Source organism: Dryobates pubescens, chromosome 5 (assembly GCF_014839835.1).
Source record: "Dryobates pubescens isolate bDryPub1 chromosome 5, bDryPub1.pri, whole genome shotgun sequence".
Lineage (NCBI taxonomy): Eukaryota > Metazoa > Chordata > Aves > Piciformes > Picidae > Dryobates > Dryobates pubescens.
The window spans coordinates 13,334,410-13,358,195 of NC_071616.1; the positions used below are offsets into that span (position 1 = coordinate 13,334,410).

The window sequence follows — 23,786 nt, forward strand, 5'->3', positions numbered from 1 at the left end:
ATGGGCAGCTCAACAACATAAAGAAAAGCACATCCTGGTTTGGATGATGAAGATGATTCCTGCAATTCAGACACTCCAGATGAGCCTTTGGCTGCAGCACATAGACCATAGAAACACAGACAGGTTTGTGATAGAAGAGGCCTCTAAAGGTTATCTAGTTTAACCCCCCCCTGCAAGTTAGCAGGGACATCTGCAACTAAAGCAGGTTGGCAGAGACAGCCTCACCTAGAATGGTTCCAGGGATGAGCATCTAGCATCTCTCTGGGCAACCTCAGACAGATCACCATGCTCAGGGTCGAACGTTTCTTCCACAACAGGACCTGCTAAGAAAATTGTCCTCAAAGTCCACACTGTGCTTCAGTGTCATAGAGTCATAGAACTGTTTTGGTTGCAAAAGACCTCTAAGATCATCAAGTCCAACCATCAGCCTAAGACCACCATGGCCATTAAACCATATCCCAAAGTATCACATCCACAGAGTCACCAGAAAGGGGAATCTCAACCCTACAAGAAGAGTTTAAATGCAGTGAAGAAGTTAATAAAGCCTTTACTACAACAAATTCCTCCAGCCTCAGCGTTTTCTCTCACTAAATTGCTCCTTAGTTCACTTAATTTTCTCCTGCATCTTTCCTAAAGCTTGACTGATACCCTGCATTTGTCAAGTCATCAATTCACACTGCAGAGCTTTCCTCTGAGGCACAACCAATGCAAGTTGAGTGTGGCCACCATGCAAAAGGTTGTCTCTACAGTGTGAGATTTGCTTTTAGCAATGTTGGGTGAGAACATGTGCTCCTAAGTACAAATAAGGCTCTATTTTCTGTCACTGAAGGGAAACTTGCCAAGAAAGCCTCATCCCCATCACCGCTTTTTACTCAGAAGGTCTGTCAAGCCCTGGATCAGGCTGCCAAGGGAAGTGGTGAAGTCCCAGTCCCTGGAGTGGTTTCAAAGCTATGTATACGTGGATCTAAGGGACATGAAACAAACATGGAGTATCAGCCACTGTGTGCCTGGGTGGCCAAGAAGGCCACCAGTACCCTGACTTTAATGAGGAATCATGTAGTCAGCAGGAGCAGGGCAGGGATCATCCCCTGTACTCAGCATTGATAAGGGCACAGCTGAAAAACTTCATCAAATGTTAGGCCACTCACTCCATGGAGGACATTGAGGGGTCTAGAGCGTGTACAGAGAAGAGCAACAGAGCTGATGAAGGGTCTGGAGAACAGATCTGGTGAGAAGCAAATGAGAGAACTGGAGTTGTTAAGCCTGGAGAAGAAGAGGCTTAGGGGGAGACCATCTGGCTCTCCACAGCTTCCTGAAATGAGGTTGGAGTGAGGTGGAAGGCTGATGGAGGAATCACCGTCCCTGGAGGTTTTCAAGCAACATGTGGACATGGCACTCAGGGACAGGGTTTCATGGCCATGGTGGTGTTGGGTTGATGGCTGGACTCGATGATCTTAGAGGGCTTTTCCAAGTGAAACAGTTCTATGATTCTACAGTTTAGTGATGACCTGGCAGTGCTGGGTTAATGGTTGGACTTGATGATTTAAAGATCTCTTCCAACCACAATGCTTCCATGATACTAAATGGCAATTAAAACACCTTGCTACAAATATCATCTGGCAGCTCTCAGCCTGCTGCTTTGAAAAATCAAACCTCAGCCTTCTGAGGAACAACCACAGGAGGTATCAGTACCTGAGACTGAAAATTGCACAGCAGAACCACTGTGCCTCCAGTTCAATTTACCAAGCCCAAGAAAAATCAATAAGAAACCTGCCTTTACATGTTGCACTCTTTATTTTATTCTGCCAAATTCCATCTCATTTCACATGTGCAGACACAACAGGAAGAAAACAAAGCATTCACAAAGAAACACAGGGCCTGAGATCTAGAGGGCAACTGGCATCCCTCTGCAGAAGGAGAAGTATTGTCATTTCAACATGACAACATTTCAGTGTACAGGAGAAGCTTCAGCTCTCTCACTTCCTTTCCTGGTATTAGTTACCAAAAGTGTGAAGTTTAGGATGGACATCAGAAAAAATTCATTCTGCTCTTCCAGCAACTAGAGCAGGCTGCTCAGAGCCCCAGCCAACCTGACCTGGAATGGTTCCAGGGACAGGGCACCTACCACTTCTCTGGGCAGGCTGGGACAGGGCCTCACCACCCTTAGTGTCAAACATTTCTTCCTTATCTCTAGTCTGAATATCCCTCTTTTAGTTCAAATGATCACCATTTGTCCTGTCACTACAGGCCCTGCTCAAAAGTTTGCACCTATTAAACCAATATCTAAGTCTTAACTCCAGCAGATGCTCCATCACCCAAGGACTCCTCAGCAGAGAATGGGGCTCAGGAAAATACAAGGCAACTCAAGAGTTCAACTGAAAACAGATTTAGTAAACCACAAAACTGATACTAGATAAAAATTGTACCAAACATGAAGGCAGCCCTCATAGGCAGGAAAGAGGAGACCAAAGCCCAACACAATGTTCCAAGCTCCTCTTCCAACTTCCCCTTGTATACTGAGTGTGATGCTGATGGTCTGGGAATACCTGTGGCCAAATCAAGTCAGCTGTTCTGGCTGACTCACAACTGCAGCCCATGACTGGCCTGGAATCCTGTCCAAGCAACACCAGGACACCATCTTTCTTACAGAATGATTAAGGTTGGAAAAGATCACTAAGATTATCAGCTCCAGTCATCAACCCAATGCCAACAGGCCCACTAAACCACGTCCCATAATGCCATGTCTACACATTTCTTGAGTGCCTCCAGGGATGGTGACTCCAGCACCTCCCTGGGCAGCCTCTTCCAATGCCTGACCACTCTTTAAGTGAAGATGTTTTTCCTAAAATATAATCTAACCCTTCTCTGGTGTAACTTGAAGCCATTTCCTCTCATTCTATCACCTGACAGAGAAGGCACCAACCACCACCTCACTCCAGCCTCCTCTCAGGGAGTTGTAGAGAGCCAGAAGGTCTCCCCTCAGCCTCTTTTTCTCTAGGCTGAACAATCCCAGATCCTTCAGTTGCTCTTCATCAGACCTGTTCTCCAGACCCTTCACCAGCTTTGATGCTCTCCTCTGGACAGACTCCAGCACCTTGGTGTCCTTCTTGGAGTGAAGGGCCCAAAACTGAAGCCAGAATTCAAAGTGTGGCCTCACCAGTGCTGAGTACAGGAGGACAATCACTGCCCTGGTCCTTCTGACCACACCATTGCTGAACCAGGCCAGGATGCTGGTGGCCTTCTTGGCCACCTGGGCACACAGTGGCTCACCTTCAGCTGCTGTCAAACAACTTTTTGCAGTGGGCAGTTTCCAGCTGCTTTGCCCCAGCCTGGAGCATTCATGGGGTGTTTTGTGACCCAAGTGCAGGACCCAGCACTTGGCTTTGTTGAACGTCATGCAATTGACCTTGTCCCTGTTTAAGCTCTGCAAGGCCACAGGGAGGTTTCCCCAGAGCCTTCTCTTCTCCAGGCTGAACAACTCCAACACTCTCAGCCTGTCCTTATCAGACACTGCCTGGATCTTGCCTCAAGTGAAGCAACAACACACAGGTCAGCTAACTCTGATTCTAACATTCTCAATACCAAAGCAATTTACTGATCAGATAAAGCTAATGGAGCTAATCAAACCCAAAGCAGATCCCACCATCCTGACCTTCTGCAGAGCCCGCTGGCAGTGTTTTGCAATGCATTAGGAGATTAAAACAAAGATTAGAAGCTGTCACTTTTCCTTTTCTTTCCCCAATAGCATCATGCTGTTCTACAGACTGCTCTTCAGCTCAGAGCCTCCCTTCTACCTGAAAACCCTCCTTCTGTGAGGGATTTTGCACAGCTGTGAGCCGTTTCTGCCACTACCAAATGATAGTTATCCTTTTTCCTTCTTAATTATTATGCTTAAATAAAAAAACTTAGTAAAAACTAGTGACAAACACATGGTTTAATCAAACCATCTGCCCCTGTGGCCAAGAAGGCAAATGGTGCCCTAGGGTGCATCAAGAAGAGTGTGACCAGCAGGTCAAAGAAGGTTCTTCTGCCCCTCTACTCTGCCCTCATGAGGCTTCATCTGAGTCTTGTGTCCAGTTCTGGGCTCCCCCAGTTCAGGGAGGGTGGGCAACTGATATAGAGGTTACAGCAAATGCTACAAAGATGATTAGGGGACTGGAAGATCTGTCTTATGAAGAAAGGCTGAGGGACCTGGGGCCTTTTATCCTGGAGAAGAGAAGACTAAGGGGACAAGGACAAGAGGTAAAGGGCACAAACTTGAACACAGGAAGTTCCATCTAAACAGGAGAAGGGATCTTGAAGGTCTCTTCCAACCTGGTTTATTCTATGTATATGTATATGTATGTAATTTCTTTACCTTGAGGGTGGTCTAGCACAGGAACAGGCTGTCCAGAGAGGTGGTGTAGTCTGTCTCTGGAGTCATTCAAAACCTGCCCTGACACCATCCTCTGCAACCTGATATAGGTGAACCTGCTCTGGCAGGACTAGATGATCACCAGAAGTCCCTTCCAACCCTTATCATTTTGTGATTGTGTATGATTCTGCAGAATCATAGGATGACAGAAGCCATTTGGTTGGAAGAGACCTTTAAGATCAAGTCCAACCAGTAACCCAACACTGGCAGGTCCACCATGAAACCATGACTCTTAGCATTACATCTACAGGGCTTTTAAATCCCCTAGCAATGGGAACTCCACCACTGCCCTGGGCAGCCTGGGCCAGGCTGTGACAACCCTAAGGGGACAAGGACAAGGGGTAAAGGGCACAAACTTGAACACAGGAAGTTCCATCTAAACATGAGGAGGAATTTCTTTGCCTTGAGGGTTGTCTAGCACAGGAACAGCCCATTTCCTTTTGTCCTATTTCTTGTTCCTTGGCAGAAGATAGCAACCTCCACCTGGCTCCAACCTCCTTCTGGGGAGCTGTAGTGATCCAGAAGATCTCTCCCTGGCCTCCTTTTCTCCAGGCTAAACAATCCCTGATCGTTCAGCTGCTCCTAACAAGACTTGTTCTCTAGACCCTTCACCAGTTTCACTGCTCTTCTGTGGGTCCCCTCTAGAACCTCAAAGTCCTTCTTGTTTGGTACATAATTTGCTGGTAGGTATAAAAAATTAAATAAATAATAAATAAAAGAGTTAATTATCAGCCTTTTGCAGTGGGAACTGCTGCAATAATAGATGAGTGTGTCCAGATGGCTCACTAGGTTCCAAATCACCCACGTTTTAAATGTGGCTTCAGACAGAGGAAAGGAAAATATTTTGATTAGCCTGACAGAGAGTGTTGTCAACCAAATTAGAGTATAGTAACTCTAGGTGATTATATAAATAGGTAATTAAAAGTAAATTAAAATGAAATTAAAAAGGAAAAAAAAAAAAAGAGCAGCTAAAAAGTCCTAATGCAATTAATTTCCTCATATATTCATTTATTTCAGCAAATTCTCCTTGTAATTTAACAATTCCTCTTGGGTACTGGGAATAAGGGGACTGATTTGTGCCCAGTGATGCAAACAGTTGCATAAACATGCCTTAAAAGTCACAGGTTTTAATTCCAAACTAGTTAGATCCCAGCAGAGACAAAGTTTAAGTATAGAACAGCCAGGAATTTGCAGATATCAAAACCTTTGCCTGGGCATATCACAGATTTCATGGAATGGTTTGGGTTGGAAGAGGCCTTCAAGATCACCCGCTTCCCTAGGAGGAGAGGCTGAGGGAGCTGGGGTTGTTTAGCCTGGAGAAGAGGAGACTCAGGGGTGACCTTATTGCTCTCTACAACTACCTGAAGAGAGGTTGTAGACAGGTGGAGGTTGGTCTCTTCTCCCAGGCAACCAGCACCAGAACAAGAGGACACAGTCTCAGGCTGTGCCAGAGGAGGTTTAGGCTGGAGGTTAGGAAGAAGTTCTATACAGAGAGAGTGACTGGCCATTGGAATGGGCTGCCTGGGGAGGTGGTGGAGTCACCATCATTGGAGGTGTTCAGGAGGAGACTTGATGGGGTGCTTGGTGCCATGGGTTAGTTGTTTAGGTGGTGTTGGATTGGTTGAAGGGTTGGATGCGATGATCTTGAAGGTCTCTTCCAACCTGGTCTATTCTATTCTATTCTATTCTATTCTATTCTATTCTGTTCCCAAGGAGCGGGAATCCACAACCTCCTTGGGCAACCTATTCCAGTGTCTCACCACCCTCTCTGTAAAAAATTTCTTCCTAATTTCCAGTCTAATTTCCCCTCTTCCAGATCAAAGCCATTGCCCCTTGTCCTAGCAGTACAAGGCATTGCATGAAGTCCCTCCTCAGCTCTCCTGTAGCCCCTTTATGTATTGGAAGGCTACTCTAAGGTCTTCCTGGCAGTTTCTCTTTTAAATATCTCAGTTAGCTCCACAACAACCACAAAAGTTATGCAACCTAAAATCTACTCAGCATAAATAACACATTCAAATGGTGTATTTATTTTACAGATTAAAAAGCTCATCTCAGTAGGAGATCTGAGGGACAGAAAATCACTTTCTCCACGTATTTATCCAAAATATACCTCTTCAAGGACCTGTCTTAATCCCCCAATCTCCTTCTCCCTCCATGAACTATTATTTCAGGCATTGAAAAACCAAACATCTTCTTTCTACATCAATCAATTGTGGTGGTAGTTAAAGAAAAGTAAACTCATAAGGGAGAGTGTAAACCAAGGGGAAAACAACATCAGATGGATTCTCAAAAGGAAGCAGCAAAACATCACAGGACAGGTGACTCTCAACTGCCCAACAATTGATTGCATCCCATGGATGGCATCTTAAGGGGCAAGCTGAAGGTTCCCCAGGGTCAAGCCTCTTCTTTCTTGGCTGGTGTACCAGTAGGACTCTGTCCCTTCTGCCTTCCATCATGATCCATATCTTCCTGAATCCATTTCCAGAACCCAGCTCCTAAATCCTGTTCCCATCTTCTGCTGAGTCTAGTCTAGGACTTGCCCAGTGCCTGCCCCCAGCATCAGTGGTGCCACTGGTGCCATCAGTGCCATCAGGGCCTGAGTGGGCTCTTAGTTTGTTTCTCTGTCTCTCTATTCCATGGGATTGTTCTTCTCTTCACCCCAGCTGGCTGTTTCTGTTCCACCCCATCAGTCTCTCTCCCTTCCCTTTCTGTTCCCTATGAGGCTTCATGAGGAGCCTCTGGCACTCCTCTGTTACTGGCCCAGTCCTGACCCTTGAAACAGCCCAACTGAAAATATATGACTTGGAGTTGTATGTGGTGGCCAAGGAGATATTCATAGCAAGTAAAGTTCATCTCAAACCACATCTTATTTCTTGAGATAACCTACAAATGACAAACCTCAAGCTGGTCATGTCAATGTCTGGTATACTCATAGAGTTTGCTATGGAGACACCATGAAGAAGTGCTATGACACATCAGTTTCCTTCCTTTAAAACATAAAATGATGAGATTTTGTATGATCTTTGCTGTAGCAACATGCAAATTTCACTCTACTCTGCAAAGGGAATTGGAGGTGTTGCCATTCACTAAGAGTTTAATCAATGCACAGGTTGGTTCTTTCCCTTTAATTGATCATTAAAACTCTGGTTTCGTAGCAATAGCTTTCAAAGAATCCATGAAGGCATCATTGTGATCACTCTAACATCTTGGTTCTCCAGGATCACCATGGAGGAAAGCCACAGCTATCCCCATATTGATCTGTTTACATGGGACATCTCATCAAAGCTCTGTAGATACATACAGAGAGATAAAAAAGTTTGATTTCACTGCAGGCTTCTTTCATGAGTATCTGGAGCCACAGACTCTGCAAAGTCTCTGAGGAACAGCTCTTTAATCTCTGCCTTTCACCCTGCCAATATGCAAATGAGTTTCCAGCATCTGCAAGAGGCAGAGGCCTGCTGCAAGATGGATGCAAACCTTCTAGGAGGAGGAGAAACAACTATGTCTCTCAGGAAATGAAAACAGGGAGGAAAAAGTACATAAAGTAAAATAAGTTTGAGGAGAGGAGAAAGGAAAAAAAGAAAAGGGAAAAAAAGGATAAAAGGGAAAGGGGAAAAGGGAAAAAGGGAAAGGGGAAAAGGGAAAAAGGGAGAGGGGAAAAGGGAAAAGGCAAAGGGAAAAAGGGAAAGGGGAAAATGGAAATGGCAAAGGCAAAGGGAAAAAGAGAAAGGAGAAAAGGAAAAGGGAAAGGGAAAAGGGAAAGCAGTAAGAACAAAACCAAAATAATTAATATAAAGACAAAATAAAATGAAAAATAAAGTAAAAGAAAGGCCCAGCAGTCATTACAGGGCTCAGAAGACTCAAAAAGGCACATCCTGCACAATGAAATCTCTTCCTTTACCTGCCTGATCCCTAAGCGATAGGCAAGGATGCGATCCACAGCGTCGGGGTTCATCTGGGTCCACTGGAGGCTGTAGGAGTAGACACGGGGTCTGTTCTGCCACAGTGGGTTGTAGGTGTCATAGTAGAACTCAGGAGCATAGGCTTTGCCTGCAGAAGATGGGGGGAAAGTGGGGAAAGTAAAGAAATTAGACAACGGTCAGGCAGCCAGCTTGGGATCCAACCTCCAACTACCCTCTCCTCTATTTTTTTTCAGAGACCTTTCATTAAATATATTCTTCCAGAAACACCTTTTGGAATTCTTTCAAGGTTTGTGGTAATGGTTTGCTTTTCATAGAATGACATAATGGTATGGTTTGTAAGGTACCTCTGGGGATCATCCAGTCCAACTCCCCTGCTAAAGCAGAGTCACCCACAGCAGCTTGCCCAGAGCCATGCTGTCCAACTGGGTTTGGAGTCTCTCCAGAGAAGGAGACTACAACCTCTCTGGCAGCCTGCTCCAGGACTCATGCACCCTCACACCAAACAAGTTTCTCCTCCAGTTCAGATGGAACCTCCTGGGTTCCAGTTTGTGGACAGTGCCCCTTGTCCTGTCACTCAGCACTGCTGAGAAGTTGAGAATAGAATAGAATAGAATAGAATAGAATAGAATAGAATAGAATAGAATAGACCAGACCAGGTTGGGAGAGACCTTCGAGATTGTGTCCAACCCACCTAATCAACTAAACCATGGCACCAAGCACCCTATCAAGTCTCTTCCTGAATACCTCCAATGATGGTGACTCCACCACCTCCCCAGGCAGCCCATTCCAATGGCCAATCACTCTCTCTGTGTAGAATTTCTTCCTAACATCCAGCCTAAACCTCCCCTGGTGCAGCTTGAGACTGTGTCCTCTTGTTCTGGTGCTGGTTGCCTGGGAGAAGAGACCAACCCCTGCCTGTCTACAACCTCCCTTCAGGTAGTTGTAGAGAGCAATAAAGTCTCCCCTGAGTCTGTGTCTGGCCCCATCATCTTTCCCCCCACTCTTTAGATCTAGATAAGAATTGATGAGCATTGATATTGACTCACTCTTCAGTGGCATCCATGGACCAGGTGTAGGCATGGGAGAGTAAACATTCTCAGAGCTATTCAGGAGAAGCTGGAGCCATGCAACTAATTTTTCATGGCCCAGCTGCCTAAAATAGAGACATCAAAAGAATCTGCCCTACACTGAGCAGAGAAAGACCCAGTGACAGCTGCTCTACCTGGCACAAATAACAGGAGCTGACATCCATGGGCTGGAAGTACAAGATGGATATTTCCTGCGACAGCTGCCTTCATCACATCTCCTCCTCTCCAGGTTCCCAAGAGAAAATGCACACAAGTTGTCCTTCGTAACACCATGGATGTACACACTGTCAGAGCACATTATTTAGCTGAACACCTCGATGTGTAACACAGACGACAATGGCATCTCACAGTGCACCTTGGCTACATGAGTGTTTCACCACAAGGTTATTACAACCTTCATACTTTAGAGATGTAGAATCATAGAATCACACAATTGTTTCTGTTGGAAAAGGCCTCTAAGATCATGGAGTTCAACCATCAACCCAAGACCACCATGGCCATTAAACCATGTCTGGAAGTGCCATGTCCATATGTTAAAAACCTCCACAAACGTTGCTCCATCACCTCCCTGGGCAGCCTGTTGCAATACCTGACCAACCTTGCAGGCAAGAAATTGTTCCTAATATCCAACCTAAACCTCACCTAGGACAAATTTAAGCCATTTTCCCTCCTTCTATTTCCTGATACTAGGCAGGAGAGGCCAACTCCCAACTGGCTCAACCTCCTTTCAGGGAGTTGTAGAGAGGAATAGAATAGAATAGAATAGAATAGAATAGAATAGAATAGAATAGAATAGAATAGAATAGAATAGAATAGAATTAAACCAGGTTAGAAGAGACCTTTGAGATCATCAAGTCCAACTTATCTTCCAACCCCTCACCAGCTTTGTTGCCCTTATCTGCTAGCTCATGTTCAGCCTACCAACAACTCAAGCTGTGCCAGGGGAAGTTTAGGCTTGAGGTGAGGAGAAAGTTATTCACTAAGAGAGTCATTCGTCATTGGAATGTGCTGCCCAGGGAGGCGGTGGAGTCACCATCCCTGGAGGTGTTCAAGAGGGGATTGGATGTGGCACTTGGTGCCATGGTTTAGTCATGAGGTCTGTGGTGACAGGTTGGACTTGATGATCTCAAAGGTCTCTTCCAACCTTAGTGATACTGTGATACTATCAACCAGCACCCCCAGGTCCCTCTCTGCTTGGCCGCTCTCCAGCCACTCTGACCCCAGCCTGTAGCACTGCATGGGGTTGTTGTGGCCAATGTGTAGAGCCCGGCAACATCCTTAAACATCATGATGATGATACACCCTCTTTTTTCCCCTTAATTCCTTTAGAAGTTCATTAATTAATTAATTCATTAGTTCATTAATTCATTAATTCAGTGAGGTCTCCCCTTAGTCTCCTCTTTTCCAGACTAAACAGCTTCAGTTCCCTCATCTGCTCCTAACAAGACTTGTTCTCCAGACCCTTCACCAGCTTTGTTGTCCTTTGTTTCCAGTCACATGACAGAAAAATTGCTCAAATTCACCAAAACAGAGTTCTGTTTGACTTAAATCCAGGAACACCAGTGACACCTTGCCATGCAAATTCCCTTAGTGCCTTTAAATCATCCCATAAGGACTGATTTGTCTGGAATAACTGGAATGGCACATGGTCCTCAATCTGTTCACCTAGACATGGGCATGCAGTAACATCTGAGATGCAGCAAGGTAGCTGGGCCATCTAGGCTAGGTAGAAGATATGACACAAGAGCTATAAGAGACCAAGGACCTGACACAGCCATAGTTAGAACCATGTGCATCACCCTTGGAGCTGTGTACATCTTCTTAGAGCCCCTCATACACCTTTTATACCACCAAGCACCTGTCTTCAACCAAATAAGCTGAGTTTATAAAGGGTAGGAGCAAGTGTGGGATAAGTGTGTCTGCAAAAAGCGTTCATGACTCAGAATCTCAGAATGCATCAGTTTGGAAGGGCCTCTCAGAGGTCATCTTGTCCATCCCTCCTGCAGTGAGCAGGGACATTTCCCACTAGATCAGGTTTGACCTTGAATGTTTCCATTAGGAGCTTGTGCTACAATGAACTCTGTATTAAGGTATTTTCTCCTCAAAATTATTCTTTACAGGTACAAACAGAGAGGGATCACAGAGTGGTGGGAGTTGGAAGGGACTTCTGGAGAACATCCAGTCTAATCCCCCTTGCTAAAGCAGAAGAACCCACAGCAGCTTGTCCAGGATCACAATGGCCAGGTGGGTTTGGAGTCTCTCCAGAGAAGGAGACTCCACAACCTCTCTGGGCAGCCTGCTCCAGGGCTCCTGCACCCTCCACTAAACAAGTTTCTCCTCATCTTCAGATGGAACCTCCTGGTACACATTTAGTGCCCATTGCCCCTTGTCCTGTCACTGAGCACCACTGAGAAGAGTCTGGCCCCATCCTCTTGGCCCCCACAGGTCCTTTAGCTCTTGCTGAGCATCAATCAGATCTCCTTTCAGGCTGCTCTTCTCCAGGCTCAACAGCCCCAGGTCTCTCAGCCTTTCCTCCTCACAGAGATACTCCAGGCCCCTCAGCAGGTTTGTAGCCTCCACTGGACTCTCTCCAGCAATTCCCTCTCCCTCTTGAACTGGGGAGCCCAGAACTGAACCAGTTCTCCAGCTGTGGCCTCACTAGGGCAGAGCAGAGTGGGAGCATGGGGAGGTATTTTTACTTAGAAACTTGAAGATTTCAGTCATTCAGAGAAGTGGTGAGAAGAGGGGGAAAGATTATTAGGAAGATATAAAAATGGAAAGGGACAAAAGAGACATTCACAGATTCACAGAATGGTTTGGGTTTGAAGGAGCCTTAAACATCATCTAGTTTCAACCCCCCTGCCATGATGTGAATATGCACCAATCTTGTCGTTATCCACCAAGCTTTTATCTTTAAGTGTGCCATCCCCTGCAACCAGGCTTTTCATCTCAAAGCCCTTTTAGCCAAGACATTTCTGCCAATTGCCCAACGATGATGCACGCTCAATTAGATCAGACTAGCGCAGATATATCAGCTCTGAAGTCCCAAACAGCACCACTCCAAGGGAAAATCAGCAAATCAAAACCTGCTACTTTAAGAGGGGAAAAAAAAAAAGAAGTGAAAGAGAAGTGAGCAGAGGATCAGTGGTGGAAGGGATTTGTTTGCCTTGTTTATGTGGAGCAAAAATAACGGAGAAGGCCTCATGCTGAATGCAAATTATACTCTTCCCCCTTATGCTTCAGGTGGACATAATGGCATCTCAGGGAGCCTGCAGAAAGGAGCCATCATTAGATGCTTGTTACAATACGGCCACTTGAACAACACAGTCACCTTCAGAGAAATAATGAGGACCCATGAAGAGCTGCATTATCCTAAATCCCTCCAAACTGAAGAGCTGTCTGGTATGAATGGAGCTGCTGGAAATGTAACAACACAACATTAAGACCTTGACTGGCAAGCTCTAGAGGTAGAAGAAAGCTGGGCTATGTTTTGGAGTACGTGGGAAAGTAGATGCACTGAAAGGTTTGGGTCAGAAAACCATTTAGTTTCAACCCCCTGGCATTGGCAGGGGCACCCTCTACTGGACCAGGTTGCTCAAGTCCTATCCAACCTGGCCTTGGAGATGTGGGACACAGCACCAGCCTGTCTGGGCTTGGCAGGTGTCCCCCAACACCACCACTATTTACAGTGACTCTAGTCAAAGACTTCAAACCTGTCACCACCCAACCATGCCTCTTCCAGAGGCAAGGCTGTCCAGCAAAGTTTATCCTCTACCAGAGAAACAAAGGGATGAAACATCCCTTGGCTTGGAATAACTTGACGGTGGGCAGTCAGAAGCTTACTTGGAGGAAAACATCTGCAGTTAGGTTAGCTTAGCAGGCAGCTTCAAGCCCTGGCCATGCTTGGGAGAGGTTATCACCTAGTTCCCACTTGCAGAGCATGCAGTGCATGAGGCTGATGGCCCTCACACCCCAGTTGGGCATCCCTTGGGGCTGCCAGCTTTACCTCATAGAGTCATAGAATCGTTTTGCAAGAGATCTTCAAGATCATCAAGTCCAGCACAGCACTACCAAGTCACCACTAAACCACATCCCTCAGTACCACATCTACATGGCTTTGAAACCTCTCCAGGGATGGGAACGCCACTACTGCCCTTCTTAGTGTGGGCCAGGCCTTGTTTTGGTGGTGGTTGTTTTGGTTTGAGTTTTTTGTTTGCCTGTTTGTTTTTTGTTTGTTTGTGGGGGCTTCTGTGTGTGTGTGTTTTGGTTTTCTCTTGTGCTAACATGAGCATGGAGGTAGAGACGTGATAGAAAGCAGCCCTGTGGGAATGGACTTGGGGGGAAGCTGGACAAGAGCCAGCAACGTGCATTACACCCCAGAGGGCAAATTGCAGCTTGGGCTGCATCAAAAGAAGCATGGCCAGCAGGTCAATAGAGGTGATTTTGCCCCTCTGCTCTGCTCTGGTGAGATTTCACATGGAGTACTGTGTCCAGATCTGGGGCCCCCAACACAAGAAAGACATGAATCTGATACAGAAGAGTCCAGAGAAGGCCACAAAAATGATCAGAGGGATGGAGCACATCTCCTGTGAGGGCAAGCTGAGAGAGTTGGGGTTGTTCAGCCTGAAGAAGAAAAGGCTCCAAGAAGTCTTTACTCTGGTCTTTCATCACTTAAAGGAGACCTACAGGAACAATGGGGAGGGACTGTTTCCAAGGGCTTGTAGCACTAGGACAAGGGGCAATTGTTTAAAACTAGAGCAGGGTAGATTTAGATTGGATATTAGGAAGAAGTTGTTCACTCTGAGGGTGGTGGAACACCAGAACAGGTTGCACAATGAGGTGGTGGAGGCCCCATCTGCAGAGACATTCAAGGTCATGCTTGATGGGGCTTTGAACAACCTGCTCAAGATGCAGATGTCCCTGCTGCTAAAGGGCCCTTCCAGCCTAAACGGTGCTGTGATTCGCTGAGAATCCAGGACAGTCCCAGGTGTGTATTTAGCCATAGCTGATAATTGCATGCTTCCTGTGCAGCTGCCCTCAGGGGGAGAGAACAACAGCAACTACTACAGCAGGGTGCATAATCGTGCTGCTCCTGCTGGGCGGCCTCCAGAAGCACGCCAGGGAGAGACCCACACTTGATTTTAGAAGTCTTCAAACACAAACACTTGATCTGTTGATGCCTTTTTGTTTCATGCAAAGGGGAGCCCAGCTGAACAGAGCCACTTTTGGTGTTAGCTCTCCTTGCCCCACAGGCACACCTCAGCCTCCTGCGCTTTGCACGTGCTGCACATTCAGAAGGTGACAAAATTAAAGGTTTTGTTCTTGAAAGGAAAACAAACAATAGTCTCCAGAGCAAACTGTGCCATGGATCCTCTCTCTGGCAGAGCCCCAAGTGTTGCAGTTGTTTAGACTCCTGCAGTGTGAGTACAGAGGGAGGGATTAATTAAAAATAGTGCATGCTAATGAAGCTCTAAACCAGAGTTCAGGTTGCCTTAACAGACACAAAAAATACCCTGGAATGAAATTTTCCTCCCTCAGGACTTGCTGGAGAGGCACAGAAATGAGAAGCTTCCCTTTCTAGGGATGAAGCGCCTCTGAAACGGTAGGAGATGTGCACAGAAAACACTCTACTGTTGTCATTCACAGAATCACAGAACACATTGGCTTGGAAGGGACCTTTAGAGGTTATCTAGTCCAACCTCCCTGCAGTCAGCATGGATGTCTGCAACTAGAGCAGGTTGCTTAGAGCCCCATCAAGCTTGACCTTGAATATCTCCGGGGAGGGGGCCTCAACCACATCTTTGGGCAGCCTGTTTCAGTATTCAACATGAACAACATGGACCTAGGAAACCAGCAAAGAGAAAAGCTACTTCAGCTGCCTACCATTAAATTCCATCAACATCCCACAGCACCACTGGGATCTCAGCAGACTCCTAAGTACTCTCCTGAACAGAAGTGAACTGATGCTCTTACTCAAATATAACCATAGAATCACCTTACATCTCCCTGTACTCAACTGTTAGACCAAATAGGTCCTCAACTGGGAGAGAAACTTCTCAACCAAGCACAGGAGTTCTCTCTGTGGTTCTTTTCAGATCATGAATCATCATGACAGAATGGTGGGGGGTTGAAAGGAACTTCCAGAGATCATCTTGTCCTACCCTACATCTATAGCAAGTTCACCAAGACAAAAGGGTTGCCTACATCACTCAGTCCTTCATCCACCAGAAAATACAAAAAATAGAAAAACACCCTGTCAGAGGATTGTTTCCTTTCAGCCAGCAGCACATGGTTTCCAAAGCAATGTAAGCAATGGAGGATGTGCTCTGCACATCTACACCATGAGTGAGAACACAACCCACTGACTGCCACTGAGGGTGACAAACTGAACAACCACCTTCTCACCCTAATGACAGCACCTGATCCATACCCCAGACAGAGTTTCCCAGTTTGTGTTGCCTTGTCATACAGAAACAAACAGGAGTGACTGTGCAGGCACCAGTAACAGTGACAGCTTCAGCAGACATGCAGACAGAGCGCTAAAGGAATCATTTCCTTGTGTTGTCTGTCAATGTTCTCCATGCCTTTGAGAAGAGGAGGCTCAGAGGTGACCTTATTGCTCTCTACAACAACCTGAAGAGAGGTTGTAGACAGGCAGATGTTGGTCTCATCTCCCAGGCAACCAGCACCATAACAAGAGGACACACTCTCAAGCTGTGTCAGGGGAGGTTTAGGCTGGAGGTTAGGAAGAAATTCTACACAGAGAGAGTGATTTGCCATTGGAATGTGCTGCCTGGGGAGGTGGTGGAGTCACCATCACTGGAGGTGTTCAGGAGGAGACTTGATGGGGTGCTTGGTGCCATGGTTTAGTTCATTAGGTGGTGTTGGATGATGGGTTGGACGCGATGATCTCAAAGGTCTCTTCCAACCTGGTCTGGTCTGGTCTGGTCTATTCTATTCTATTCCTGCTAATTTCAACAATGGCAAGTGTAGGGTCCTGCACCAGGACAGGTGAGCAGTTGACCTGTTGGAAAGAAGCTCTATGAAGAAGGACCTGGCAGTGATGGTGGACAAGAAGGTCACCATGAGTCAGCAATGTGCTCTTGTGTCCAAGAAGTCCCATGGTCTCCTGGGGAGCATGAGGAAGAGTGTGACCAGCAGGTCAAGGGAGGGTCTCCAGCTCCTCTACTCTGCCCTAGTGATGCCACAGCTGGAGCCCATAGTGCAGATCTGGACTCCCCAGTTCAAGAGAGAAAGGGAACTAAGTTCAGAAAAGGGCTCCAAAGATATTGAGGGGCCTGGAGCACCCCTGTGAAGAAAAAATCCGAGAGACCTGGGGCTGTAGAGCCTGGAGAAGAGCAGCCTGACAAGGCATCTTCTCAATGCTCAGAAAGAGCTAAAGGACCTGTGGGGAGCAAGAGGATGGGGCTCTTGTCAGTGATGCCTAGTGACAGGACAAGGGAGAGTGGGCACAATCAGGAACCCAGCAGGTTTCATCTGAACAGGAGGAGAAACTTGTTTGGTGACAGGATGCTGGAGCCCTGGAGCAGGCTGCCCAGAGAGGTTGTGGAGCCTCCTTCTCCAGAGAGATTCAAAACCCTCCTGGACACTGTGACCTTGGGCAAGCTGCTGTGGCTGACTAGATGATCTTCAGAGGTCCCTTCCAGTTTCCCCCATACTGGGATTCTGTGACATTCCATTGTGAACTGGGGATGGATGGGAATAAACAATGTGATCAGTGATGGTGGAAATCCAGATCAGGGATGAAGAGAGCTCAAGGGTTTGAGATTACAGGAAGGCTGGAGGTGATAAGGATGATTCAGCCACAGGACTATCACAGAATCATAGAATTGTTTTAGCTGGAAGAGACCTCTAAGATAATTCACTCCAACTTCAAACTGAGACCACTATGGCCATGTAAATGTGTCATGTTCACACATTTCTTGAACACCTTCAGGGCTGGTGACTCCACTACCTCCCTGGGCAGCCTGCTCCAATGCCTGACCACTCTTGCAGGAGAGAAATTGTTCCTAATATGCAACCTGAACCTCCCCTGGCACAATTCCAGGCTCTCTCCTCTCATTCTGTCACCTGATACTAGGGAGAAGAGACCAATCCCCATCTGGCTTCAACCTCTTTTCAGGGAATTATAGAGAGCCATGATGTCTGCCCTCAGCCTCTTTTTCACCAGCCTAAACAACCACGTTGAGAGGAGGAGCAGATCTAGGAGAAGACATCTATTTCCTGGCACATATGCAAATAAAGAACAAAATATCTTCTTCTTCTTCTTGAAAATCCTTCATAAAATAAATGCCCTGTAATAAAACAGAGCCCAGAAATGGGCAGCATTTCTCACAAACACTGCTTCTCCTAATATTTCCCCCCTCTTAAATATATTGTTTTGTTTAGGATTTATGCTGCTCTTGTATTTTAAAGACAGAATGGTCTGGAACTGAAAGTGCCAAAATGGAGACCCATTTGTAAATCTCTGATTTTATGTGGGTTTTTTCCTTTCTCCATAAACGTTTATAGCTGATGTTATAAAGTGCAAAACAGCCCTGATCATCTCTTATACTGAGCTGCCTGTCATGATAAGCTAAAGTGTGGATGTGCTACCACTATAGAACAGAGATGGCCAAGATGCTGCGTTCATCAACCACCTAACACCAAGGAAATTACAGGATCCCAGCATGGAGTGATTTGAAAAGGACCTCCGAAGATTATCTGGTGCAACCTCCCTGCTAAAGCAGGGGCACCCACAGCAGCATGGCCAGGTGGGTTTGGAATCTCTCCAGAGGAGACTCCACTTCTCTGGGCAGCCTGCTGCAGGGATCCACCACCCTCACCCATTTTACTTCATCTTCACATGGAACCCCCTGGTTCCACTTTGTCTCCAGTGTCCCTTGTCCTGTCACTGAACACCACTAAGAAGAATCTGGGTCCACGCTCTTGTTTCCTACCCTTTAGCTTTTGCTGAGCTTTGAGAAGGTCCCCTCTCAACTTCTCTTTATCTCTTGGAGTATGATACACATTTCATCCATGAGATGCCTTCTCCACATGCCTTTCAATGATTCCTCTCCCATGGGTTCTCCTGCTCAGATCCTCATCCCAGCCCTGGTAGCTGTAGCACTGCAGCGCAGAGCTCTGATGTCTCTCCAGTGATAACCAAACATGACATCTGCTGGCTGAGCTCTGGAAGAGCTCCTACTGCTTTTCTCATCAATTCCTCCCCCTTCCAACAGTAAACAGTGTTCCTTTCCACATGGACACAAGATGAGTGGCTACTTCATTTCATAGAATCAAAGAATAACCTGGATTGGAAGAGACCTTGAAGCTCAAGTCCAACCATGAACCCAGCACTGCCATGCCCACCAGCACCACATCCCCATGGCTCTGAAACCCCTCCAGGGATGGAGACTCCACCACTGTCCTGGGCAGCCTGGGCCAGGCCATAACAACCCTCAAGGAGAAGAAATTGTTCCTCATGTCCAACCTAAACTTCCCCTGGTGCAACTTGAGGCTGTTTCCTCTTGTCCTATCACTTGTTCCTGAAGAGACTGATCCTCACCTTGCTTTAGCAAATGGGTTGAACTTGATGATGCCTTTCAAACCTCAATGTTCTATGTTTCTGTGATTCCACTGGAATCAGTGGTACAGCAAGATGATTGTCACAGGGCAATGAATAGTATGGACAAGGATTTCAAGTTTCAGACCAAAGACACCAAGCTGGGGGGAAAAATGAAGCCACACATTGCCAGTTTGACTTGAGATGTGAAACTGGAATATGAGACCATTGTAATCAGTGACACAATAAGAAATCTTCTCCTGTCCTTGGGAAAGATGGAAATGCTACTGCAACTATCATTAAGCTTTGTATGAAGGACTGTAATTTATGCAGTTTATAGCACGTAACATTCCTTTGGACTTACTGGAAATCAATTAACTTATAACTAATAATTCATAGTCAGCTTGGAATCCAACCTGCTTTCCAGAAACAGTGCTCCAGACAGCAATGATTTCTGGAGAGTTTCTAGGGTTGTCTTCATTAAGACATAAATTCATCCTAACACTAATTCAGACCACTTGCTCTGCCTTATTTAAATGCTCATATTTAAATCCGAGAGTCTGTGGGTGCTAAAAGAGACTCAGCTTCACAGAGTTCCTCACGATCCTATCTCCAACTCACAGTTCCCCAGCAAAATCAAGAGATTTTCCCATCAGTCTCAAAGGACCCATTTCATGATACAAATTTGTACTGAGGAAAGGGAAAAATCATAGAATCATAGAATTGGTTCAGTTGGAAAAAACCTCTAAGCTCATTCAGTCCAACAATCGACCCAACGCCACCATGGCCATTAAACCAGGTCCCAAAGTGCCCTGTACAGATGTTTTGTAAACACCTCCAGGGATGGTGACTCCACTGCCTCCCTGGTAAGCCTGTTCCATTGCCTCACCTCTCTTTAAGTGAAGAATTTTTTCATAACATCCAACCTAAACCTTCCTTGGAACAATTTCAGTACATTTCTTTTCATTCTGTCACCTGATACTAGGTAGAAAAGGCAAACCACCATCTGGCTCTAACCTCCTTTCAGGCAGCTGTAGAGAGCCAGAAGGTCTCCCCTTAGCCTCCTCTTCCGCTGAGTAAACAACTCCACTCCCCTCAGCTGCTCCTCACCAGACCTGTTCTCCAGACCCTTCAGCAGCTTCATTGCCCTTCTCTGGACAGAGTCCAGAACTTCAACATCCTTCTTGGAGTGTGTGGCCCAAAACTGAACCCAGTACTCAAGGTGTGGCCTCACCAGTGCCTAGTATAGACAGCATGATCACTTCCCTGGTCCTGCTGACCACATCATTCCTGATCCAGGCCAGGCTGCTGGTTTCCTTCTTGGCCACCTGGGCACACACTAGCTTATGTTGTGTGTTCATGGCTGCCTGTCCAGCAGCACCCCCAGGTTCTTCTCTGCCAGGCAAATTTCCAGTCATTCTGCCCCATGTGTGGAGCACTGCCTGGGGGTTTTGTGACCCAAGTGCAGGATCTGGCACTTGGCCTTGTTGAACCACATCCCATTGACCTCAGCTTGTGATCCAGCCTGGCCAGATCCCTTTCCAGAGCCTCCCCAGCTTCAAACAGATGAACACTCCCACCCAATGTAGTGTCTTCTGCAAACTTACTGGGGATGCACTCAATTCCTTCATCCTGATCTTTGACAAAGATGAAAGCATGAACCTATTCATTGCCCAGGATTAACTCATTTTATTTAGTTATTCTCCATCCTCAATCCTTCTTCTGTGTTTCAGGCTGATTTAAGGAATCACTCCTAGAATCATTAAGGTTGGAAAAGACCTCCAAGATCATTAAGTCTAACCTTATACCCAACACCTCCACAAGCATCCCACCCTCTGCTCCAGAAAACACCATTCCTGCATCCAGAGGGTTCTTCCCAGAGTACATAGAGATCCCTACTGGTAGGAAAACTGATAGAGGGGGAAAAAATAACCTTGTTTGAGCAGCTTTAATGGGACCTCATTTCTGGATTCCTATGAATTATTTAGATGACCAGTGACATAAATATTGCATTTGAGGGGAAAAAAAAAAAAAAAAGAAAAGCAAGCTGTGTTTTACTGCTCTAAAGGAGGTGGTTTGATGTTTGATTAAGGTTTCCTTTGAACCCAGCCATTTGCTAAAAAACACTTTCCTTTTTTGGGGGGGGTTTAGCCTCTCTGACTTCATCTTTGAAGGCCTCCATTTCTTCCTAATTCTGGTGAATAAAAGCCATTTCTGTGCTGTGCCAAATAAGGATTTGCTTGGTTGGTTTTAAAAGACAACCCAGTTTTCTCTTCTTTAAAACATTTTAAGTTCTTCAGGAATATTCTGTCTCATACCTATGTGAAATTCCAGATGATGAGGGTGGGAAGAGACCTCTGAAGATCATCTAGTCCAATGTCCCTGCTACAGCAGGGGCACCCACAGCAGCTTGCCCAGGGTCACAATGTCCAGGTGGGTTTGGAAGCTCTCCAGAGAAGGAGACTCCACAGCCTCTCCAGAAAGCATTTTCTCTTCATCGGGGTAAGAAGCAATGGGGCAAAAACCAGAACCCATGAGGTTCCATCTGAAGAGGAGGAGAAAATTCTTTGGTGTGAGGGTGCCCAGAGAGTGGAGAGTGGAGTCTCCTTCTTTGGTGAGATTGCAAACCCACCTGGACTTTGTGATCCTGAACAAGCTGCTGTGGGTGCCCCTGCTTTAGCAGGGAGGTTGGACTGGATGATCTCCAGAGGTCCCTTCCAACCTCTGCTATTCCAACCCTATTGAGGTGAATGGACTCTGTGCTTGCTGAAAACCAGGAGAAGGAGGCAGCTGGTCTTGTTAGCATTGTAAAAAAGAAAGAAAATGACAAAAAAGGAAGGGGGGGTGGGGGGGTGGAGAGAGCCTTGTTCTCCACTTTCGCATGGTTTTAAAGCAACTTTCCCAAACAGGCATCGCAGCGATAACATCTTGGTCAGGGCTGTAATTCAGCTGTAAAGAGATGAAAATTCAATCTGAGGTTTTCAATAACACTGCCCAAGAGGAGAAGATAAAGAGCGAAGGGAATCGGACCTCAGTCTCAGGCTGGCAGGTTTCAAAAGGATAACCATCAGAAAATTGGCCATTAAAGGAAAGGGTCTTGAGTGCCTGCTGACAGCCGGCGCCGTGCTGCCAACCACCCAAGGCCAAGCTACCAGAAGTATCTCAGCAGTTCAGGGAAATGTCATGGCTAATCTTGAGGCAGATGAAGTATCTAAAAGCAATAAGTAGGGTAGTGTTTCATGGTCTGGAGCCAGCAGCCAATTACAAACAAGCAGCACAATGTCAGACAAGGGAGTTCAAGCAGCACTTGGATGTCCTCACGCAACATACTGGAAGAGGCTGCCCAAAGAGGTGGTCTGAGGCCCCAGCCATGGAGACATTCAAGGTCAAACATAGAATAGAATAGAATAGAATAGAATAGACTAGAATAGAATAGAATAGAATAGAATAGACCAGGTTGGAAGAGACCTTCAAGATCATCGCGTCCAACCCATCAACCAATCCAACACCACCTAAACAACTAACCCATGGCACCAAGCACCCCATCAAGTCTCCTCCTGAACACCTTCAATGATGGTGACTCCACCACCTCCCTGGGCAGCCCATTCCAATGGGCAATCACTCTCTCTGTATAGAACTTCCTAACATCCAACCTAAACCTCCCCTGGTGCAGCTTGAGACTGTGTCCTCTTGTTCTGGTACTGGATGCCTGGGAGTAGAGACCAACCTCTGCCTGTCTACAACCTCCCTTCAGGTAGTTGTAGAGAGCAATAAGGTCACCCCTGAGTCTCCTTCCTCTCCAGGCTAAGCAACCCCAGCTCCCTCAGCCTCTCCTCATAGGGCTTGTGCTCCAAACCCCTCACCAACTTTGTTGCCCTTCTCTGGACACACTCCAGCAAGTCAACATCCTTTCTAAACTGAGGGGCCCAGAACTGGACACAGTACTCGAGGTGTGGCCTATCCAGTGCAGTGTACAGGGGCAGAATGACCTCCCTGCTCCTGCTGGCCACACTGTTCTTGATGCAAGCCAGGATGCCATTGGCCCTCTTGGCTGCCTGGGCACACTGCTGGCTCATGTTCAGCCTACCATGGACTAGTACCCCCAGGTCCCTCTCTGATGGGACCCTAAGCAACCTGATGTAGTTGGAGATGTCCCTGTGACCACAGCAGGGCTGGGCAAGATGAACTTTGAATGGCCCTTCCAACCCAATACATTCTTGGAGCATGTACATGCTCCAAGATTATTTGGACAGTGAAGAACAATACTAAATATTGTTATTTAAAATGATCTTTATGACAGGATAGTGAATTACAGAATAACTCATTTGTCTACCTCTCAAAAGAAGACCTCTCAACATAGAGAGTTTTGATGGAGCACACAACTTCAATGAAATACAGGACAGGAGCATCCAAACACCTGAAAGCATAACCCAGCTGTTTAAAAAGAGAATTTTGTGTAGGTTTCTGGTGTGTTTTGTGGGCCTCATGATTAGTTTTGTTTTCCCATGCTTTGAAGCAATCATGAGCCGCGTTTGGAGAATGAAGTGGAGAAGGTTTAACAAGGCAAATTGCCAGGTCCTGCACTTGGGTCACAACAACCCCATGAACACTCCAGGCTCAGAAAAGAGTGTTGGACATTGCCCATCAGAAAAGGATCTGAGTGTGTTAGTCAGCAGCTGGCTGAACATGAGCCAGTCCTGGCCTGGGTCAGCAACAGTGTGGCCAGCAGGACCAGTGCAGGGATTGTGCCCCTATACTCAGCAGGGGTGAGGGCACAGTCTGAGTACTGGGTTCAG

At 46.4% G+C, this 23,786-nt stretch overlaps 1 protein-coding gene across 2 annotated transcripts in view; it reads right to left on the reverse strand.

Annotated features, from left to right (window-relative positions):
• Positions 1 to 23,786, reverse strand: part of MDGA2 (MAM domain containing glycosylphosphatidylinositol anchor 2) — a 351,915-nt gene that overhangs the window by 43,152 nt on the left and 284,977 nt on the right. For both annotated transcript variants that reach the window (XM_054161626.1, XM_054161625.1), the window contains one exon: positions 8,316 to 8,464. In XM_054161626.1, coding sequence (XP_054017601.1) covers positions 8,316 to 8,464 — 149 coding nt within the window. The remainder of the gene's footprint in view (positions 1 to 8,315; positions 8,465 to 23,786) is intronic.